Source organism: Micrasema longulum, unplaced genomic scaffold (assembly GCF_059751315.1).
Source record: "Micrasema longulum isolate JH-2025_06_02 unplaced genomic scaffold, ASM5975131v1 h1tg000222l, whole genome shotgun sequence".
Classification (NCBI taxonomy): Eukaryota; Metazoa; Arthropoda; class Insecta; order Trichoptera; family Brachycentridae; genus Micrasema; species Micrasema longulum.
In genome coordinates this window covers 688,665-709,687 of record NW_028277427.1, presented here as the reverse complement: position 1 = coordinate 709,687, position 21,023 = coordinate 688,665, and the positions used below count along the sequence as shown (strand labels likewise).

The 21,023-nt window shown below is 31.4% G+C and overlaps 1 protein-coding gene across 1 annotated transcript in view; it reads right to left on the bottom strand.

Moving 5' to 3' along the window:
- Positions 1 to 21,023, bottom strand: part of mmd (disintegrin and metalloproteinase domain-containing protein mind-meld) — a 673,422-nt gene that overhangs the window by 303,497 nt on the left and 348,902 nt on the right. Inside the window, exon 4 of the mRNA XM_088243654.1 lies at positions 2,978 to 3,126. Coding sequence (XP_088099780.1) covers positions 2,978 to 3,126 — 149 coding nt within the window. The remainder of the gene's footprint in view (positions 1 to 2,977; positions 3,127 to 21,023) is intronic.

The window sequence follows — 21,023 nt, the reverse complement described above, 5'->3', positions numbered from 1 at the left end:
AAAAATGACGGGTAGAAAAAAATATAAAACGATTTTAAAATCAAAGTTGTTTTACATGTATTTTATTATGAGGAATAATAAGTGAGTGCTTCAAATATAAAATTTAAATAACTATCCCTTTGAAATAAATATAAACCTTACACATTATAAGCAACGTAAAAAATATTACGACTCCTATAAAAAAACATAGCTAAAGTATAATATAAATAAATGGTAACAAAATATCTGCTGTAGAAGAATCAATCTATATTTATTTTTAAATTTTCAGGTTATGTGCACCATAGTTGGAAAAATTTGCTGTATGAATTTAGTCGAGTTTGAAGCACGTGGCCCACTCTATAGTGTCGCAGGAGTGATTAATGATTGGTGACACGAGTCTAGGGACCCAACTTCGATACGAGTAAGGGACTTCATACATGCTGAAGGCAGCGCAACCTCGCAAGGCTGTTTTTCAGGAAAATATCGTGTAAGGAAGCCAGGAACAAAGGAGCGAACACAATGGGGCTGTGTGGAACGCCGAGGCTCATTGTAAGAAATGTTGCTGATTGTTTTATCTAAGGAGCTACTGTGTGCACATTGGAGCTTCAACTATTGTGGGTCGATTGTATCATATGTGTTTTGATTTTGAGGCAATAAATAAAAGAAAATTGCTAGAAATAAAATATTAGTAAATTAATGCCGTATTCACGCATGCAAAAAATATGTACGAATACATCCCTTCTTTTAAATCAATTTTCCTGTTTTTCTTTATACTCTTTTATTAGCGTTATTGTAGAATAAAGAATAGATCTCCATGCAAAATAGAACCAACACTCCGATTAAGTGTTTTCGTCTTGACGGCTTCTCTCAAAAAAATCATAAAAATAAAGTGAAATTTAGTCCGCCTCGTAGTGTAATGGTTGGCGCGTTGTCCTATCATCTCTGAGATCCCATGTTCGATTCCTCGGAAGATAGACGTTAAAAAAATACTGCAAAAGTGGTTTTTCACTGCGGTATTTCTTCACAGTTGTGTCACTATAGTTTTAAGACATTGTATTTGTATATTTATATACGTTTATTTATGTAAATTGTTTGTGTAAATACATACTTTTTTGATAAAAAAAAAAGAGGCATTAAGGGGATCCTGAGGGGTGGGGACGACGTGTTGGCCTCTGTCTATACATCCTCTTCCCCCCCTCTTAACCTGCATAGAGTTTGTATTCCTTAAGAATATTTATAATAATATTCGTCTATGCGCAGCTGACAGAGTGCCCCAGGACTCTATAACAGCTGGGGGTGGATGGTGGGCTTAAGAATCTCCCCTCAATGCATTTTTTGATTCTCGGAATGGCGCCTAAAGCGTGAGACTGATTATCTTATCTCATTCATAAAAAAAATATTATACCGATACATTACATTTTTTTTTCATATTGCAACAAAATAATTCATAGGAATACGAGGTATTTGTGTAATTTTTTTTTTTTAAATATGATATCTGGCATTTATCAAGTTGTAGAATTTTGTAAATTTTTAAGAAAGAAAAGATGTTGATGTTCGATATCTATGTATTTATTATATGGTGAATATAATACAAGATAGCGAGGACTGAATCAAACTGGATGATGTAACTAGATGAACACTGAACACTGAACTGAACTGAACTGCATATGCTACCAAGCTTTGTGGTCTTTTTAAAGGTTTTTTTTTTTTTTTGGTTTCGGACATCTTGATGACGGGAATGAAGTTGATGTACTTTAGAGCTTTGAACTAGATTTGTTATTTGATTACTATAAGTTGGTCTTTTACAATATATCGTATTGTGTTAAAAAAAAACGCTCAGTTGTTTTCTTTGTCAACGTTTTAGATTTCTGGTAAAATAATTTGGCGTGCGTGCGTGTCCTCAAAATATGTACATTGTACCCGCAAAGTCTATTTATAAATTATAAGGTTTCTTTTATAAATTTCATATGTAAATAAGAACACTGAGACTCAAAAATATTTTAACATTGTTGCTGAAAAACAAAAATAATTTTTGATTGATTTGTTTTTTTATATATTTTATCTGTTCACAGTTACTTTTTTAAACCGGCGTCTGCTTTGTAACTGATTTGATTATTTAGATTTTCAGTTGTTTTAGCAAAAAGAAAAACATTTTTGAGAAGAGAATATGGAAATCTAGGCATTTACTGAGTTTATGACTAGTCGTTGGCTGGTTTACGAGTAAGTGGCCACTTGTGGGCGCTTTACACATTGTGCAATATCCATGTTTGAACATTCCTTCAATTTTTCCATCAGTTGATTTTTGTTGAGCTAAATAGCTAAAAAAATTTGAAGCGGGTGAGATTCATCTGACTGAATTTTACACCTATACACTTGACAATGCCTAAAAATATTTTTTTTTTAATGTTAGCTTCTTTGTGAATCGTATTAACTTCTTAAAAGGTGAAAACCAGTAGTATTTGTTGACAAAAATTGTCCATCTGGCCGGAAGAATCCCACCCACATGATAAAGACTTCAGCTCTTTTACATTACAAAACTCAACAGATAAAAGAGTTGTGAAAATGTAAATGTTTAAATGTAGGCAATGTGGGGTTCAAACTGTCAGTAGGGTCGCAGTGAGTCACATCTTGCTGGAGAGTGTAATTCTATAAAATGCTGCAAAATGCCCAGTTGCATTCCACCGGCAACACTACTGTGTAGTCCAACTCGTAAGCGTCCTTAACTTACCTAGATTTACCAAGGCAATGAGTCTGGCCATCTTTTCCCTGAAATCACTATGGCGAGTACATCCAATAAGCAGTTGTCCTGACTGCGGAATATAAGAGTATCGCAGGACCTAAATGCTTTCGCTGAAGGGATCGCTAACGTCGGGCGGATATTGTTATTTGTTAAAATTTTTTTTTTTTTTTTTAAAAACCGTTTACCACGCCGCGCCGATACTTTGCGAATGGATATCAAAATTGACGCCCTGTGAACTTAAGTTTAAAGTGTTATTACCTTCTGCGCGCCCACTTCTCTGGTGGAGATGCCCATTTTCTCGTGGTGGCGCAGCTGCACGGGGTAAATGATCTGGTAGTAGTGCGCCCCGATGTTCCGCACCAACTCCTGGTTCTGTCGGAACTCGCGCAGTAACCGCTCCACCTCTCCTGGAAAATGAAAAAAAACAATATTTTACAATTTATTTTACTATTCAATAATGGTCTCTGAAAATTTGGACTTACTTAAGGGATATTATGTATCTTTTTTGGGTAATACCGTGTATGTTGGATTTGATCCGACGTTTCGGCTACCATTGCAGGAGCCATCTTCAGGGAAAACTGTGTGTTTTATAAAGAAATGTATGTGTTTATGTACTAGTAATTTGTACCGTGTCACAGTCAGCAGTAGGCACATTGTAGGAAATAATAATTATGTTTACGTACTAGTAATTTGTACTGTGTCGCAGCCGGCAGTAGGCACATATCTATTCGTTTTTGTCATATGTAGTGCTGGGAACCATGTTGAATTTAATTTAAGCCCGTCGTCATTGTTTATATTATCTGGATGTCTGTGTATTTCAATTGCCTCTTTTATTATTCGTGCACTATAATTACTAGGTTTATGTAGAATTTTTGGTTCAAAGGCGAAAAAATGTCCTGTGTCTATAAAGTGTTTCGCTATTGCGGATTTGTCTGGATGCCCAAGTTTACACGCTCTTTTGTGTTCGTCAATTCTCTTCTTTGCTGTGCGCCCTGTCGGATAAAATCCAACATACACGGTATTACCCAAAAAAGATACATAATATTGATAACAGTGACCGTGAAAACCTTCGTTTTAATTTTACTTACGGGATTTTATATTTTTGTTTTTTTTGCACATAGGTAATTAAATAAATTTAGTGCGCATATAAATTATTTAACATGTTTAAGGGGGAACTATTTGATATTTTGTATGATATACGAACGACTGAACATTTATCTTAATAAAACAAAATAAACTCATAAAAGATATTTTTATTTTATATATATTTTTTAACACTTTTTAAATGAAATTCTTATGAATTGGTGGAATATCTAGCAACGCTATTTATAATATATAAAAAAGTTAAATTTTCCATTGTTCTTGTAATGTTTTTACAAAATCAAACGCTTTTTTGTCGGCATCAAAATGGAATATATTATATGATTTAACTGTTGTTGTTTAATTAATTTATTGTTTGTTAGATTTTTAAACATGAATTGTATCTAGGAAATCAAAATATACATAACTTTAATATTCTATATGAAAAACACAATTTTTTTTCAACTAGGCAAACACAAAAATATACTATTTTTACGCCGGGTTTTTATGATTAAACATCATTAATCAAACCCCAACACATTCTAAAAATTATTAATTAGTAAGATTTTTTATAAAAAAATATTTAATGTCTTTTATACGCATTTGTCTCAATTTTTCTGCTTTCCAAAGTTTTAAAAACTGATAGAAAACTCAATGAAATAAACACATAATATATTTTTACAATATTTAAAAATGTACAAGATATAAATGTATTATCTTACGAAAGGTAAAAAAAATGGACAGTAGAAATAGCCAAGGAATGGTGATTTATATTGTATCCAAATTTCGTTACGGTATACAAAATGTATTGTAATTTGTAAATAAGTACACACATTTGGTACTAAATCAGATAAAATGCTATCATAATTTTAATTTATTGCCGTTAGATAAAGATATCTCATAGAAAGCATAAAATATTTCAGTACAATTAATTTTGGGAAGATCGTACATCCATAAAAATAACGCATTATTTTTTTCTTTCACCTTTGTTGAAATGTCTATCAATGGAGGTTTGGTGGGGCTGAAAACATATTTTCAGGAAAGCAGCTAATGGTTTTCTTACGGGCAGACAAAGCTTTGGCATATAATTAATTCTAATATTGTAATATTATCGCAGTGTCTATGAATCATAGGCACCAATACAAGAATATGGATTTTTATTTTATTTTTTGTCGTTCCTCTCCAATAAAGAGACAAGCTCTTGTCCTTGGAGAGGGACTAAAACTGATTTAATAAAAAGATACATGTATTTTATGAATTTATTCATTTATTTATTAACGGACATTGTCCATGTATACAATTTATAGGGTTTAAAATAAAGAGACGAGCTCCTGTCCTTGGAGAGGGACTTAAACATATTTAATAAAAAGGTACAGGTATTTTATGAATTTATTCATTTATTTATTAACGGACATTGTCCATATAAACAATTAATAGGGTTAAATTATTATAAGTGAAGAATAGTTTAAAACATTTAAAAAAAAGAAAAGAAGCATTGACAAACATCAAACAAAGAAACATCAAGACAAGATCTTGACTATTTATTTAGTGCTCATTTAAATCGTTGTAAACTTAAGCCAAAAAAGTCCAGATCTTGTTTTGAGTAAACAATACGACAAAGACGGGTCATTGGAGAATTAAGACCATAGTTTGTTCTTTGCTGATCGATGACCAGTACTTCACTGTTTCTCTACCTACGAGTCGGAATATTGAATTTTACTTGTCCCAGTAATAACGGAACATCGATTATACCATTTAGTATGCCGAACATATGTATATATGGAGTAAATATTAGTTCTACGTTTTTGTAGACTAGAAATATTTAACATTGACTCTACGAGTACATCAGCATAAGAATAATTACCTCTCTCTAGTCCAAGCATTAACGCTACTTTTCAAAGCAAACGATGTTGGACTGATTCAATTTATTTGTGAATAATGTAATGTATTTAATAAAATAGTTGTAAAAACAACTTAAACAACTAGTTATAACTTACGTTATACTCAATATGAACAAAAACAATTTCAGTCACTATATTACAAGTTATTAAATTCAGCCGCCCCGCCCCATGTTCCATAATTTTTTGTATTTCCCGTTTTTCATTTGATTATTTAAGCAAGTTTGTATGCGTCACTTTTCTGTTTCTGAAGTTTACACGGGGGCTGTTGTATACCATGATTGGTTAGTTTTCTTCAATATACTGTTATATATACGGAAATTTAGAATCAACGTTTTCACTCCACACGGTGCTTACCCGAGTTCTTTAACGGTTGATTTTAGTATTGTCTGAAGCTTGCCTGACTTATATTGTTACCAACTTGAGAAAAAAACAAATATTGAGTTAGAAACATACAGCCTGCAAAATCAAAAAATTACAATATCTTTTTAATCAAACTCAAATGCATGCATACACTAACCGCTTAAAGACAAAATCAATTAAGGTACATCCCTCTATTTTTTTGGTAAGGGATGATGAATTTATTGGCTAGTCCGTTCTTTGTGCGCGAGAGATTTATGATAGCGTGCGCGAGGGAAGGAAATAGATTAACTTTATATTGAAAATGGATTTATTGAAAGCAATATGGTGCAAACGTTTTTCGCAAGATTGAATAATACATCAAATCCTTTGGGTTGCAGTGTTTTTGTTTATTACTTAATGGTGGGCTTATTGCCAAATGGCAATTTCTTCTAACCAATAAATAAAATTAAAGTTTTATATATGTAATTCAAGTTGCAAAAAATATTCAGTAGAAAAGAATACAAAAAAAAGGGTCAAGATATATAGAAATCGAAATAACTGTATTTGTAAATAAATTACCTTAAATTAATACTGTTACTCAATGGAAAAAAACGCCAACCACTAAACAAGTTACCACCTTTAACAAAAAAATATTTCATGCCCACTGTGTCAGGAATTAAACCTAGGACCTCGAGCATGGAGGAGAAACGCTCCAACCACTAAACGATGAGGTGAAATGGTTACCATTCGATTTTTTTTTTCTGAATTTTTACTTGAAAGCAGTCAAAGTCGAAAACATGTATTCTTCATCCACCAAGACAGTCTTTAATACGAAAGAAAAAAAAAGAGAAAGTGAGCTATTAGGGAAATGAGAAATGTTTTTATCAGACGTGATATAAACAGAGATGCTGTGGAAAAATCCTTGGTAGTAAATGGGAGATGATTCCATAGACGAGCCGCAAGATGTAATAAATATTTTAATATTTACAGCGTCTCATTTGAGATATCACTATTTTTTTACCAAATTGAACAATAAACGTTTAAATAATACATAAACGTCATATTTTAAGTATTCATTAACGTTTTCTCCTTTCACAATGCGTAGGTACCACCTATCAAAAATATTTTTAAAAGCCTTAGAATAATATAACATACATATTTAAACAATGTTGATTTTGTAAAATAAAGTAATAGAAAGCATATTTTCGCGAGAAAACAGAATAAAGATTACGTGAATAACCGTACTAATTTTTGTTGAAATTTGTTTTAGCGAAAATTTGAAAACGAAATCTTTACGAACGCTAAAAAGCTATCTTTTGCCTTTGGCTATTTTCGAAAATCCCGGTTTAAACCTACGACGGAAGTAGCTTAATAAGTATTTTATTTTCGTACAAGCTTGCTGAACTTGTTGAACCAGAGCAAATTATATTTTTTACTGATACAAAATGTAAACGACCCGGTTTTAAATGAGTTATTTAATGTAAAAAATAAGTAAAGTTTTCAAGGCATTTCAAAAATTATTTAATTGTAAATGTAACCATGTTTATAAGTACTCGTATGTTAAATGCAATCAATGTTTTTCCTATTAAAAAAAAAAACAATAAAATGAAACGAGATTTTGAAATTCAACTATTAATTAAAAATTAATTTACCTATTTATATTTTTCTCTTACAAACTATAGTTAATAATCAAAATAATGTGACCTCACTGGGGTTACCCGCGCCGACGACACTTAACAATATACTTTTTTTAAATGTTTTAACATTTGAGAATAAATAAAGAAGACTAACTTAATAAACAGAGATAATTAACAAAATATTCAGACAGTTTTAAAAATTAGGTATATATGTACATCTACATTATTTACATTACAAAACGCATAATGAAAATAACAAAACCTAACATAAGCTATACACCTATGAAGCAGTTGATTCAATAGGTTTGGGCGAAAGATACAATCTATTTTACTTCTACCTAGCCCCACTGTCCATGTTTTTATAGCCTTTTTAAACATTTTCTCGTTACCAATTGTTTTAATAGATAGCGGAAGTAGGTTATAGATTTTAATTGAATAATACTCAAAATCCCTTGGTCCATTACATGTAAATTATAGTTCAAATATAAATCTGTACCTTAAAGGATAAACCACGGGAGTCACATTGAACGAAATGTTATGGAGACAATATTTTGGAATTGTGTGATTTCCAAAACGAGATAACTTTTTAACCAAATGAGTTAGTTTCAACGAATACAGAACTTTTTATAAAAAAAGTTTTTTGTGATAATAATGTACATATTAAAATAGCGTATCTCGGGGTAACTGAGGTTTTTTGCATTAAAACAAAGTGAACTTCCGAGTTTTATTTCAACTTAAAAAAGCATTTTACGCCAAAAGTGTACTTTGGTATTTTATTCACGTATAAAATAGCAAATTGCGATAATTTCTGCGTTTTTTACTTCAATACGGCCAAAAGTGGGCTTCTGTCTTACGTTTCGAAAAATGAACGTTGTTGTTAACATTGCCGAGCAAAACGCGTAGTAGAGTAAAAAAGACTAACTATCCATACCAGTTTACTGTGAATTCAAAGCTGTATGTCGAGCCTTTATACGCTGCTGCACGTTTACTAACTGCAATTTAGGGTTGGGGTAGACAGAATGATATATTTTATCTATTACTACTTCCATCACGTTATCTCTCCGTAAGGGTAAGCAGAAAGAATGGACCGCCACACACATCTATCCTAGCATACATTTCTAGCTTCTTCCACATTCATACATCTTTTCATACATGCCTTTCGGTTCTGCCTGCTTTGACATGACCAGACTAAGGATTTTGGTTTATCTGATCATACCACGACTTCCTTAGTCGTCCTCGTCTTACGTTACTGTTCATTTTCTCCATATATACTTGTTTTACCATTCTTTTGTCAGTTATTCGTTCTACGTGACCAAACCATCTTAGAGACCCGTTCTTAATCTTATCAATTATACCTGACTCAGATTGACACTCGCCTGATTTCATCATTTGTAACCCTGTCATACATTGATTTCCCGATCATTCGTCTAAAAGATCGCATTTCAAACGCATTTACTCGGCTTTCATCCTTACTCTGCCAGTTCCATTTCTCACTTCCATACATAAATGTTCAGACTAAAATTCTTTTGTGCACTACCAGTTTAGCTTCGATTGACATATTTTTATTGGCAATTACTGTATGCCCGCATTCACACTCCTTTTAACATCTTTTTCTACTCTTCCATCTCTTAAAAACATGCATCCTAGATACACAAATTCTTCTAACATTTCCAGACATTCGTTGTTTACATTTATTATGCAGTCAGTAACTTCACTTCTCCATTCAAATACCATCACATAATCACAATATATTTTATAATAATAAAAATGTGTTGTAAATATAAAGAATTTCATTTTGTATATTAAAAAAAATACTTCTTCATTACTGTTGAGATATTGATCAAGTAAATACGTAACTTGAACTGGTTATCAAACAATCTCTAGTTTCCAAGCACTGTCGAACAATCACAGTCTGTTGCCAGGGCAAATAACACTTGCGACGTCCATCTGTCACATCCGCCACATAATGCTTTCTCCGCTGCAGCTAACTCCATGTCTAATGAATGGGCGTCGTGTCACTCGGGTTAAGTGACGTATGCGGTTAGCAGTGACGTCACGGCACCGCCAGCTAACCCTACCCTGAAACCACGGACCGCAAACACAGGATGGATTCACTATATCCGCAAATAACATTATGAATTTTCATTAGTTAGTAAAATTGGTTTTGAAAATTAATTCGTGTCATTGGAGACATTCGAAAAAAATAAATATCACTTTATTTAAAAACATTTTTAAAGTAATAAAGAATACTGTGTAGTAAAAAAATAATTATGCTACTTATTAGTAGCAAAAAAAAATATTTAAATGAAAAAACAGCCGTTCCATTGGCCACGCTCATAATACATCACGATTTATGTTTATTTGTTTCTGACCATTCAAATTTGTTTAGAACATTATCACAATTCTTGACGTCACAATTATCAAGGACAATCATGTCGCGTTTTTCTAGTAACGAATTTTTAAAAAACATCTTACTTAAACTTATGTATAAAAAAAATTATTCACAGTATCCATACTGATTTGGAAAATACAATCCATTTCATATAATTTTTATCGGTATTCGAAGCATGTGATATTTCCCTATTCTAGATTAAAAAGTATAAAAACTGTAATGAAATATTTTTCATATCCATTTACTGGACTTTTTTTTTTTTTTTGCACCACAGCAGGTCACGTGGCTCAATAACAGTGGTGAATTACAACCCAGAACACCCAGGCTTGAGAAAAAATGTATTTAATTTTTGTGTTCTCACCGGGACTCAAACTCGAAACTTCCGTGTATGAGTCAAGTATCTTAACCATAAGACCACGGAGGCTGCCGTAAAAAGCCGTTTAAAAGTAAGGCATTGCAACATGACAGTAAATCCGCCCAAGCACAAGAAATCAGTATCTATAAAATGAATTTAAGAAAAGGAAACATTGATGGCTAGGCATTTACAACCCTTATGTAATATTTTAAGGCGTTATCTAGTTTTTAATTCAATTCATTTAGTTATATTTAACAAATACATTACAAACAAATAAAAGACTCGAAATATAAAACAAAAATAACTGCACTTATAAATAGTGTATCAAGAGATCTCTTAGAAAAATATATGTCGATTAATAAACGTAGTACTTTATATGATAAGTATTAACATTTTTATGTATTTCATTACTTCATTTTTGTTTTTTTTTTATTTATGTATGGGAACATGTATTCTTGGCACATATTTATATTTATACTTTATATTTGTCTAATAAAGATAATAATTTCTTACATTTGATTATCTAGGGACTTATAATTAAGAAGTTTTAGTTTTTTTTGTAATTGTTTTACGAGTATAGAACAATTTATGCTTCAAAAGACAAAAAATCTCTATCTTAGAACAGGCTGAGCCAAGTTAGATGAAGATTATCCTAAACAGAGAACTCTCCGTTTTCATGTTTTATTCACTAGTTTAAAATAGATTCCCTGTTATTAAATATGTTTACTTATTTTATGCAATAAATTTATAAAATAAAAAATAAAAATAAGCGCGTCTGAGCGCGAGAGAGACAGAGATCATTTTCATAATGCGTATGCCGTGCAATGTCATACCATACGCTTATTCACAGATACTACACAATGCGTTTGTGTAAATTTTGGAACGCGCCAGCTTTAAAAAATTGACTGGTATCACAACCCGTCTCTCTTTGACTGCCATACGAGTCACGTAGGCACACTTCGCATCGAGAAAAGGATATTATGTAATTAAAATAGTTGAGTTTAACTTCTAGTTCGACTTGTACGTACAAGTTAGCGAATGTTTCAGTCTAAGCGGCGTAGAGGAATTCGCCGTAATGAGGCCACGTCCGTTCACTATGGAAACCGAACTCAGTGCACTGCAACGCTAGTATTGCCTGGCTAATTGGAATAATCGAATCGTCCGGGCGGGAGGTGTCTTACTAACGAGGGAGAGTTTCTAACCGGAGGCGGAGGATACCTGCGGTGCCATTTAAGAGGCGAAACGTAACGCGATTGCACTGATTAAGTCACCAGGCATAGAATTAAGAATAGTCCAGAAGGAGCGTATAATCATATTTGAATACATCGGACTGTGTCCAATAATTCCCCGACTATGCCCCACTTTCGCCACGCGCATTTGTGATGTCGCCGCGTAATGTTGCACTATGGGAAAAAAATAATCATAACACAAATGTAAGGTAAAAAAAACAATCTGCACGCGGAAATATTGATTTACAACAGAGTACATAAGTAAAGGGTCATTTAATAAGAGTAATTGAATTAATGAACTTAAAACTTGATTAATAAAACAAAGTTTATTTTACATAAAACGAATATTTTTATATCATGTTAAATAATATATGATGTTTTGAAGATAATGTCTGTCAAATTACCACCACAGAGTTGTTTAATCCGAGGTCCAATTTTCATTATTTCTCTTATTAGATGAGCAAAGTGGGATAAAAAAAATTACTACCCTGGCAACACTAACAAAATTTCCATTTTGTTTCTTCGACAATCTGACAGATGGAAAAATAATTCAATTTTTAAGTAATGCATTTGCTACTTAAACATTTGTTTACGCATGAAATATGATACCATCCTATTTCTTTAAGATCCTACCAATATTTCTAAACTTTAAAGCGACACAACACGGCATAGTTGAATTCAAACCAGGAGTTGCGTACTTAGCGACGTCTACAAAGAAACTAATGGGCCAAAACGTAAACCTACTAATTTATGAGTAGTTTAGTCGCCTTCTGTTTGATGTTCGTAGGTATACGGTTTCTGGACTATTCTAACATTATTATAAAAAAATATGTTCTTAAAATCGTTATTTCTTGTTTACTTTACATTCTTGAATTTTTTAACATTTTGATGCCCGATGTAGCATACTGTCCACATTAACTAAAATATGAAATAAAAAAATAAAAATTTTTTTTTCGTTATTTTTCCTAGTATTTGCATTAATAAACATACATAAAAATAAGTTTTTAGTTAGAATTACAAAAATTGGGTATTGAAGGGTTAAAACAAAGAACCATAACAACTACTACGTACGCCTTTTAATCTGAGAGAGATCTTCCATTTTTTTTTTGTAAACACGGGCAATCATTTCGTTCTTGTAACGAAAGAACATTTTCAATACCCATTCTCCCTTCTATTTTCATAATTTTGTGCAGCTTTTAAATTGAATTATTTCTCGTTTATTTAAGTGAGAAAATATTCGTAAATATTTATGGATTTTTTCAATGAAACTAAAAATTACCTACAATATGTTAATTTATCCAATCCCATCTCAACACAGGACTTTTAGTCGCATAAAGTTTGGCCTTGTGTCTCAAATAATGTATAATAAACTTATGTATGTAAATAAATAAATACACTTATTTAACTAATCAAACCTTTCAGGTAGATAAAAAGAAATTGATTTCAAGCGATTTACCCGCCCTTATATAATATATGATGTATTTAAACAAACAAATAAATAAATCCCAGAAACGCAACCTTCATCCATGTTTTGGGAATAAATCAACAAAACAAATCTAGGTACCTTACACATTTGTTACATCAAAGAGATTATAGAATTATTATACAGCGCTTGGAACGTAAAATGAAAACAAAACTTTGATAAATCAATGCTTAGTAAATCTATGCTCTAAAATAAACATTTCATTCTTATCTTCCTAGGATTTGACTAGGGATCTTGAGCATAGCAGATTAGTGTGCTAATCACTAGACTACTACACAATGTTCTTCCAATTACCCATTTCAGAATGCACTAGAAGTATCGAGTCGAAAACAGTCGTCCAGAGTTCTGGTTCTATTTCAGAAATGTTTTTATTATTTTGCCCTGATACGGACAGGTTACTATTATAGTGACGACATTACAAATAAAGTTTTTGAAAACCTGGAACAGGTAATTAAAATTATAAGAAATGCTCTTAAAAATTGTTTCGTCATGTGAAACGTGTGAATAATGTATGAATTAACAATTTATTTTTTATTTTTAATTATCACTTATGTATGAGAACGTCATAGAAAAACTATTTATATAGATGTTTATAGGCACAAAAAGCTCATGTATGAATTTTGTTTGCAAAAAATGCTTTTCTTTGGACACCAACATTTATACTTCTATCTATTATAATAATTATTATTTCTGAAGAAAACAGTTTAAAATATAAATTCATGTGCTTTTATGTAACAATTAAAATAAAAAGAAGCATTCGTATTTCTTGACTTTATGTTAAATGCACTAAACCAGAGAAAGTGATTTGAGACTTGGGATAAATACGAATCGTTAGCTAAATAAACCTTGCAAAGGGTAGAAAAAACAAACCATTCAAAATAGTGAATTCTATTGAATTTAATTTGTTGTGCAAACGAGGAATATCTTCAAGTCGAAGACGATATCAAATCTTACTCTAAGGCTGGGTTAAAATAGTTACAAATCATTTTTTCATATGAAATAAAACTTTTGTGTGATTCGAACCACAGACATTTGATTCATAAGTCCGAGAACCTAGCCGCAGGACCAAAATTCGATTCAAATTTGGAAAAAGTGTGCCTTTTACTATTATTTTCAATTTTGAAGTATGACTAATAATCAAATAACCCGGCCTTAGAGTTTGTAAAAAAGTATTTTTGATTTACTTGAAAAAACCCTAAAAATCATAGAAAGTATAAGTTGTTTTGATTTAGTCAAGGCAAAATATATATACTGATTTAATGGTATAAACATAATATTAAGGTCAAAATCTAGTCGTGAAAAATCGTTGAGGCTATTAAAACCATCCGTTTTTTAAATATAGTAAATCGGGACTGTTGCAATATTATATTTCTGCGTAAGTTTTCTCGAAGTAAAATTACATTAACAGCTCCTTACTTAATTCATTGCATTTTAAAAATAAACATTTAGAGGAGAATAATGATTCCGACAGCAAAACCAATTGACATTATGTGATTTTTAAAACATAATTGGTTTACCTACTTTTAGGAGTATTTTTTTCTAACCTGTGATCAATTTGGAATTAAACTTTAACTGCGTAGATAAAGTAACACTGTTTTGATTTAAGAATTGTAAGTAGGTACCTACCGACATACTTTAAATTATTATTTCAGTTCAACCTTAATAAAAGTTTAATCCTGTTTACAAAGTTCGGAGACTGAAAGAGTGGAAATAAATATTTCAACTTGAGTTTACAATCTGAATCATTCAGTGCTTTTATAAGCTACGGAGATAAAATGAAAAGTTGGTCAACATTGAGAATAAATCATACATTTCCCACGCCTTCAAGCGAACATTGCACAACTTGTCGCCACTTTACTGCAATGAAGTGTGACCAGACTGATAATCTCGCGTCTCCGTCCCACTCGGGCGGCGGGCTCACCTGAAGGTGTGCCGTCTCCCTTGGACGCGGTGTAACACGGGGGTGATATTGTGAAACTATAAAGTGTAATATTTTTCTCGTCGTGGAAATGTATTTTCACTTTGCGCTAGTTCGCAAAGCCAATGTACAAGCGAACAATGTATGCAAGAGTTTATACCCTGATTGTTGGAAATTGAAGTTTTGCCGAGTGTACATGCTATTTGCCAAAGTTACACACTTTTCGTTTTGAAATCGAATTCCGCTGGAATAAAATGCTGTCACTTTGCACAATGTTTATTTTACAAGACAAGAAAATTAACAAGAAAAAAAAGAAAATGTTTTAGTAAAACGTTTGCGCTATAAAAACTGTATTTTAAAGTTTTTTTTTTATCATTAAAAGTTTCTGTAACGATTTATTTACCAATAAATAGTTAAAATGGAATATTAAAATTATTAACACAAAGTCTAAAAGGTACAATAATGTATTACGTAAGTAAAAACAATATAGTGTTTTGAAATTTTTTAAATATAATTCTCTATGTAAATAGCAAATATTGCCTGTTTAATAAAGTAACGGGAAGGTATTCATGTTATTGCCTTTTTTGCATAAAATATCTGACTTTAAACATATTGTACCAAGTTAGGCAGACTAGACACAATCCAGAGAAATTTATTACCTAAAACATGTACAACAACACCAAACCATCACGCCGTTTCCCCGTAAGGGTAGGTGGAGAGGATAGAACTCTGACATTTCATGAACACATAGAGACAATCAGTGGTAATGCATTGAAGATGTTAGGATTTGTTCTGCGTACTGCTAGGGTTTTCGAAAATACCCGCGTACTGAGAACTCTTTACAACTCCTTGGTGCGAAGTAGACTCGAGAGTGGCTCGATGATTTGGGGGCCACATGAACTGAAGTACTCTCTTATGATTGAGAAAATCCAAAAGAATTTTCTGTGATATCTCTACATGAGAGAGTGCGGGTATTATCCTCGGCTCTACCTGACCGCACCTATTGGCGCATAGGGCACTGCATTGATATACAAACCGCAGCGTATCTTGATATTTTTTTACTACACAAAAGTAATCTCTTAAAATAAATATGTGAACAAACGAATCCCTTTAAATAAATATGTGTTTATGTTTTTATGTTTTATGTTTTTCCTTTTTTAAAAAAAATGTTATTACTATTTTATTTTATTTTTACATCTCAGCATGTTTTTCATTCTTAATTTTTAATTACTTTTACAAATTTTCTTCATTTTTAATATTATTTCCATTTGTAAATACTCACTACAAACTACAAACCTTAAAATATCTTTTTTTCACTTAAATTTTAATTTTTAAACAACTTTCATTTATGTTTTCTTTTCCCTTCTCTTTTTTATACTTTCATAATTAACCTTACATATAATTGCTTTTTAATATGGAAACTTCACTGGTCCATTAGAATTAAGTCTAATTGTGTAAAATATTAAACTTTGTAACTGTACTGTATGTTTCCTGAATAAAATAAAATAAAAAAAAGAAAAGAAAAGATCAGTCTTACGTTTTAAGTACCAGTCCATGCATTATGAAATATTCTAAAAATTCAATTATGGGATCTTTGTCGATAGTATATAGTTGAACAGGTTTAGAAAAAATATGTATACGTACTGAATTTTTAACGTAAAAAACTTAATTTCACTTTCTAGATAAAATTGAACATAAATGTTAACTTTCCATTTTAATTCGGTACCAGGGCTGGTATTCCGAACGCGTTTACAGCGCGCTATAATACGTATTTAGTACGTAAAAACGCGCTATACCGCGCTATAATTTCGTTTGGAATACCAGCCCAGGATATGTTACTAAAACTAATAAAATAATTTGGTTTAATTATATCAGTATTCATAATCAATCTCTTTCCGAACCTAATGGTGCATAGGACACTGCATTGGTACACTAATCGCAGCGTATCCTGATCATTTTTGTTACATGAAGGTTGAATCGGATTGTGGTCCCGTGGCTGGTATCTCGGACTCACAGCTCAAAGGTCCGAGGTTCGAATCCCCCTATACCCCAACTTTATTCCTTTTTTCTAATAGTGAGTGATTTATAATTCGTTAAAAATGGCCTTCAAAATTGAATACTGGAGTAAATCATAAAAACGCAAAAAAAAAAATTTATTTAAAAAAAAAAAACGATGATCAGGTGTCAGACGCTTATGGTACCAGTCCAGGGACTATGAAACATTCTAGTGTAAAAACACCTTTATAAATAAATACTTCATGTCAACTACGTTGGGAATCAAACCTGAGACCTCTTGCATTGCAGGGGAATGCTTTACCACTACAACACAAGGTCGACAAATATTACAACATTATAAAAATCCCCATAACACGGCCGGACAATGCAGCCTCGGTGACAATAGAGAGTGATATCGTGGAATATGGACGCCCATAACAACATACATAATAAAGGGGTTGTTGTTTGCCTATTTTACTAAGCCTTTATTCAATTTGATGCAGGGGTAATGCATGCAATATAACTTGCATCAGTGAAGCGGGAAATCGATCAGAACGTAAACTGCTAAATACATTAATTTGCTTTATGCGTGGATCAGAATGTGTTTTAGGAGGTAAAAAGTTACACACCTGGATTAAAGTGAAATTTTAATTTAATTTACAACGACAGATATAAATATTTTGTTCCGTTTACATACTTTTACAAGTTTGTCAACAAGTCCTAATTTATCTTAATGTTAGTAAATATGTAGTAGTAAATGACCACTTAACAACTTTTTATGTCTACCGGCGGAGAGCCGTCAAGACCCTCAGTACACAAACATGCAAATACTAAATTACAATTTCACCTTTACCATCACCGTAGTATACATTATTTATTACATATAGATCTAAAGCGGACACAAACATCACCATGTCCGAATATGCACTAAAAATAGGGTCATAATATTTAGCTGTATGTTGCAGAATGTGTGAGGTGGGAGTGAGGAATGAGAAGGACTAGGTGGTTGAAAGTTACACAAATATTATTTTTCAAATCTTTTTCAAATGTTAAACTCCGTTATGTTGTTTAATTTAAGTCCCTTTTTAAATATTTAAATGTAAAATTTTCACTTCTTTACCCTTATTCCAATCGTGATTTGAATCCATGAGATGATTGGCAAATCATCGCATGTGTTCTTTAATGCAACTATTTAAGCTACGTGATTTTCTTACAATATACCTTGATAAACACGTATTGCATTGTATTTAGTAAACCCCTGAGTTGTTTAATATATCGTTTTAAATTTTCCAATTTGCCAATATTATTTTTTGTTTTTTTTTATTAGAAAAGTTTATGCTTTGAACATAAGTAATATATTATTTTTTCATTAATATACACCAATATAAAATGTTGTTTTCTTGCTATTTATTAACAAGGATAAAAGTTCATTTTTAATGTCATACTTTTTTAATTAAAAAAATTATTTTTTTTACATAATTTAAAATTTCCACAGCGGATGATATAACTTATTTATTAACTGCATTTTGATACCTAGTAATAAAATAAGTTAATTTTTAATATTGATTAATTTTAGAAATTGAGAGATTGCAAATTAAAAAAAACAATTTTAAAAAGTATGTGTAATTTATAAATGAAATAAAAATTTAAAAAAACTGTAAAAAGTACAAAACATAACTTAACACATTTACCAAAACTTGTATAACAAGCAGGCGTACCATCAATGCCCACAAGGAATCGTCTTTATTTAGTATAAGAGAGATGAAAAATGTCTGCTTGACCCAAGAAAAAAATATAATAATGACATGCTCAATAAAGAAAAACTAATTCTTTCTCGGATTTGTCCTTATAATTTGTTAAATTTTGCTATCAAAGGAGGTACACATGTAATTTATTCATAAAAACCTAACAATTGCCTTCCACGTTTTGCTATTACCACTTTATGGTACTTTTCGCACATATTCCAGGAAGCAAATTAACTTGTCCACAAAGGAACATTAGTGCCAAGAACAAAATTTACAAATTAAGGTTGAAAGCAGACTTAGTTCAGTTGAAATGCAATTTCTTAGGCAAATTAATAAGACATTATTAATTACGAACAAAACAGACGAGGTAATGCAGAAATTTGTGCGAAATACAATGTAATAATCAGTCTGGATTTTAATTAATGATTTCTGTATATCTTTGAACTCCTTTTAAATTAATTTAATTATCAGAATGTGATATTTCTGCAACAGATTATGTGGATTTTATGAAGTGAAATAATCTGATACGAGCTTTAAATGACAGCAATTTACATATAAAAGATTTCAGAAGCAATCGGATAAACATTAATTATTCAGGAGGTCATATTTCCTTCTATCGGGGGGTTTTCCTGCCACAACCAAGCCACACGAATTGTAAAAATAGTTAAGAAAGCGTCAGTTTCTGTCTGCAGAAACAAAAAAACAGATTTTATTAAAAAAAACGGCAAAAAAAAAACAATGCCAGTGTTTATTATTAGTAACTACCATCGACTGTAATTTTAATGTGTTTTTTAGCATAAAAAATATCATATTCTGAAACAGCTTAAAAAATACAGTTTTTAAAAAATTGTATCCATTTTTCTTATGTTTTATTTTATAATTAACACTAAAAAAAAAATGTTTGCCCACCCAAAATTTTTTTTAAAAATACTACCATGAAAATGCTAAAAAACCCACGTTTCGACAGCCTCGCGGCAAATATTATCATAAAAATATTTTTGTTGTTTATTTTTCCCTTTTAGTAGTCAATCTGAGGACCCTCTTCTCCAATGTTCTTAGCAGGTTCTTAGTTGTCCTGATATCCGCTCGTGTTTCTACGGCATATGTCAAGATGGGTCTCACATATGTTGTATTTATTCTAACTTTGCTGTCAATGCGCATGTTTTTTTAGATTAAGTAAAATTTAAGTCAAAACTCGTTGTTAAAACTTTTTTAAACTATCTAAATAAAAACAAAACATTATAGTTTATAATTTAGTCAATCATTTTAATAAAAACATTTTGGAAATATAACTTTTTATATGACTTCATACAAAATCCACTCGTACACTGGTACGTAGATTTTATAAACAAAAATATTTGCGAATTCATAATTTACTAAAATATTTCAATTTAAGGCCCATTTTTGATGAGGTGTAAATGACTCACTATTTGAAAATGGGCTACGTAGGTTATTTTGAGGTTTGTTTCTGCATTTGAATAATTTCAAAGATCACTCAATTATGGTTTGTAATTTTCCATGTCAAATGAACCCGTTAAATTACAAAATATTTCCATATTTCTATTGCCACTCAGACGAAAAGGGCGGGAGGATAGTGGGCGGCCATTTAGAAATTCATGTATTTATTTAGGGTCGCCATAACCGGAAAACGCTTCTTAATTTACGTAGAATATCCGGTATGAATATTCACTACCTGACAAAACTCCGCCGTTTTAGCAATGAAGATGTTTTAATGTTTGGATACCGACTAGTGATGCGAGAATTCGATGGAAAAAAATAATCAAATTATTCGTAACTGGTTAATTTGAGAAAACCTTTAGATTTTTATAAATCATTATTTTTAAGGCTTTAAAAAATTAGATATTCCCACAGTTCACTGAGGAAACATAAATTTATTTAATTATTTGATGTTCTCATTTATTAACTTTTATAGAAACATACTCAAGAATGATTAAATTACGAGTACATAATAATGTAAGGTTGAAAGACAGGCCAGGAAAGTTTCTAATTAATGGTCAAACAACAACGTTTTGAGTATGTCCAATTGTTTGCAGACAGGCTGGATTTCCTCCCTAGGTAGTTATTTCCTACCTAGATCTAAATTTGTTGCAACAAAGAAGGACAACATTTTTGAAAAAATAATATGGATGTCTGGGCATTTACAGGGCTTATTATCTGTAATTGACTGGTTTGATTGGCCACATTACACTCTAAGATTCATTATTTTGCC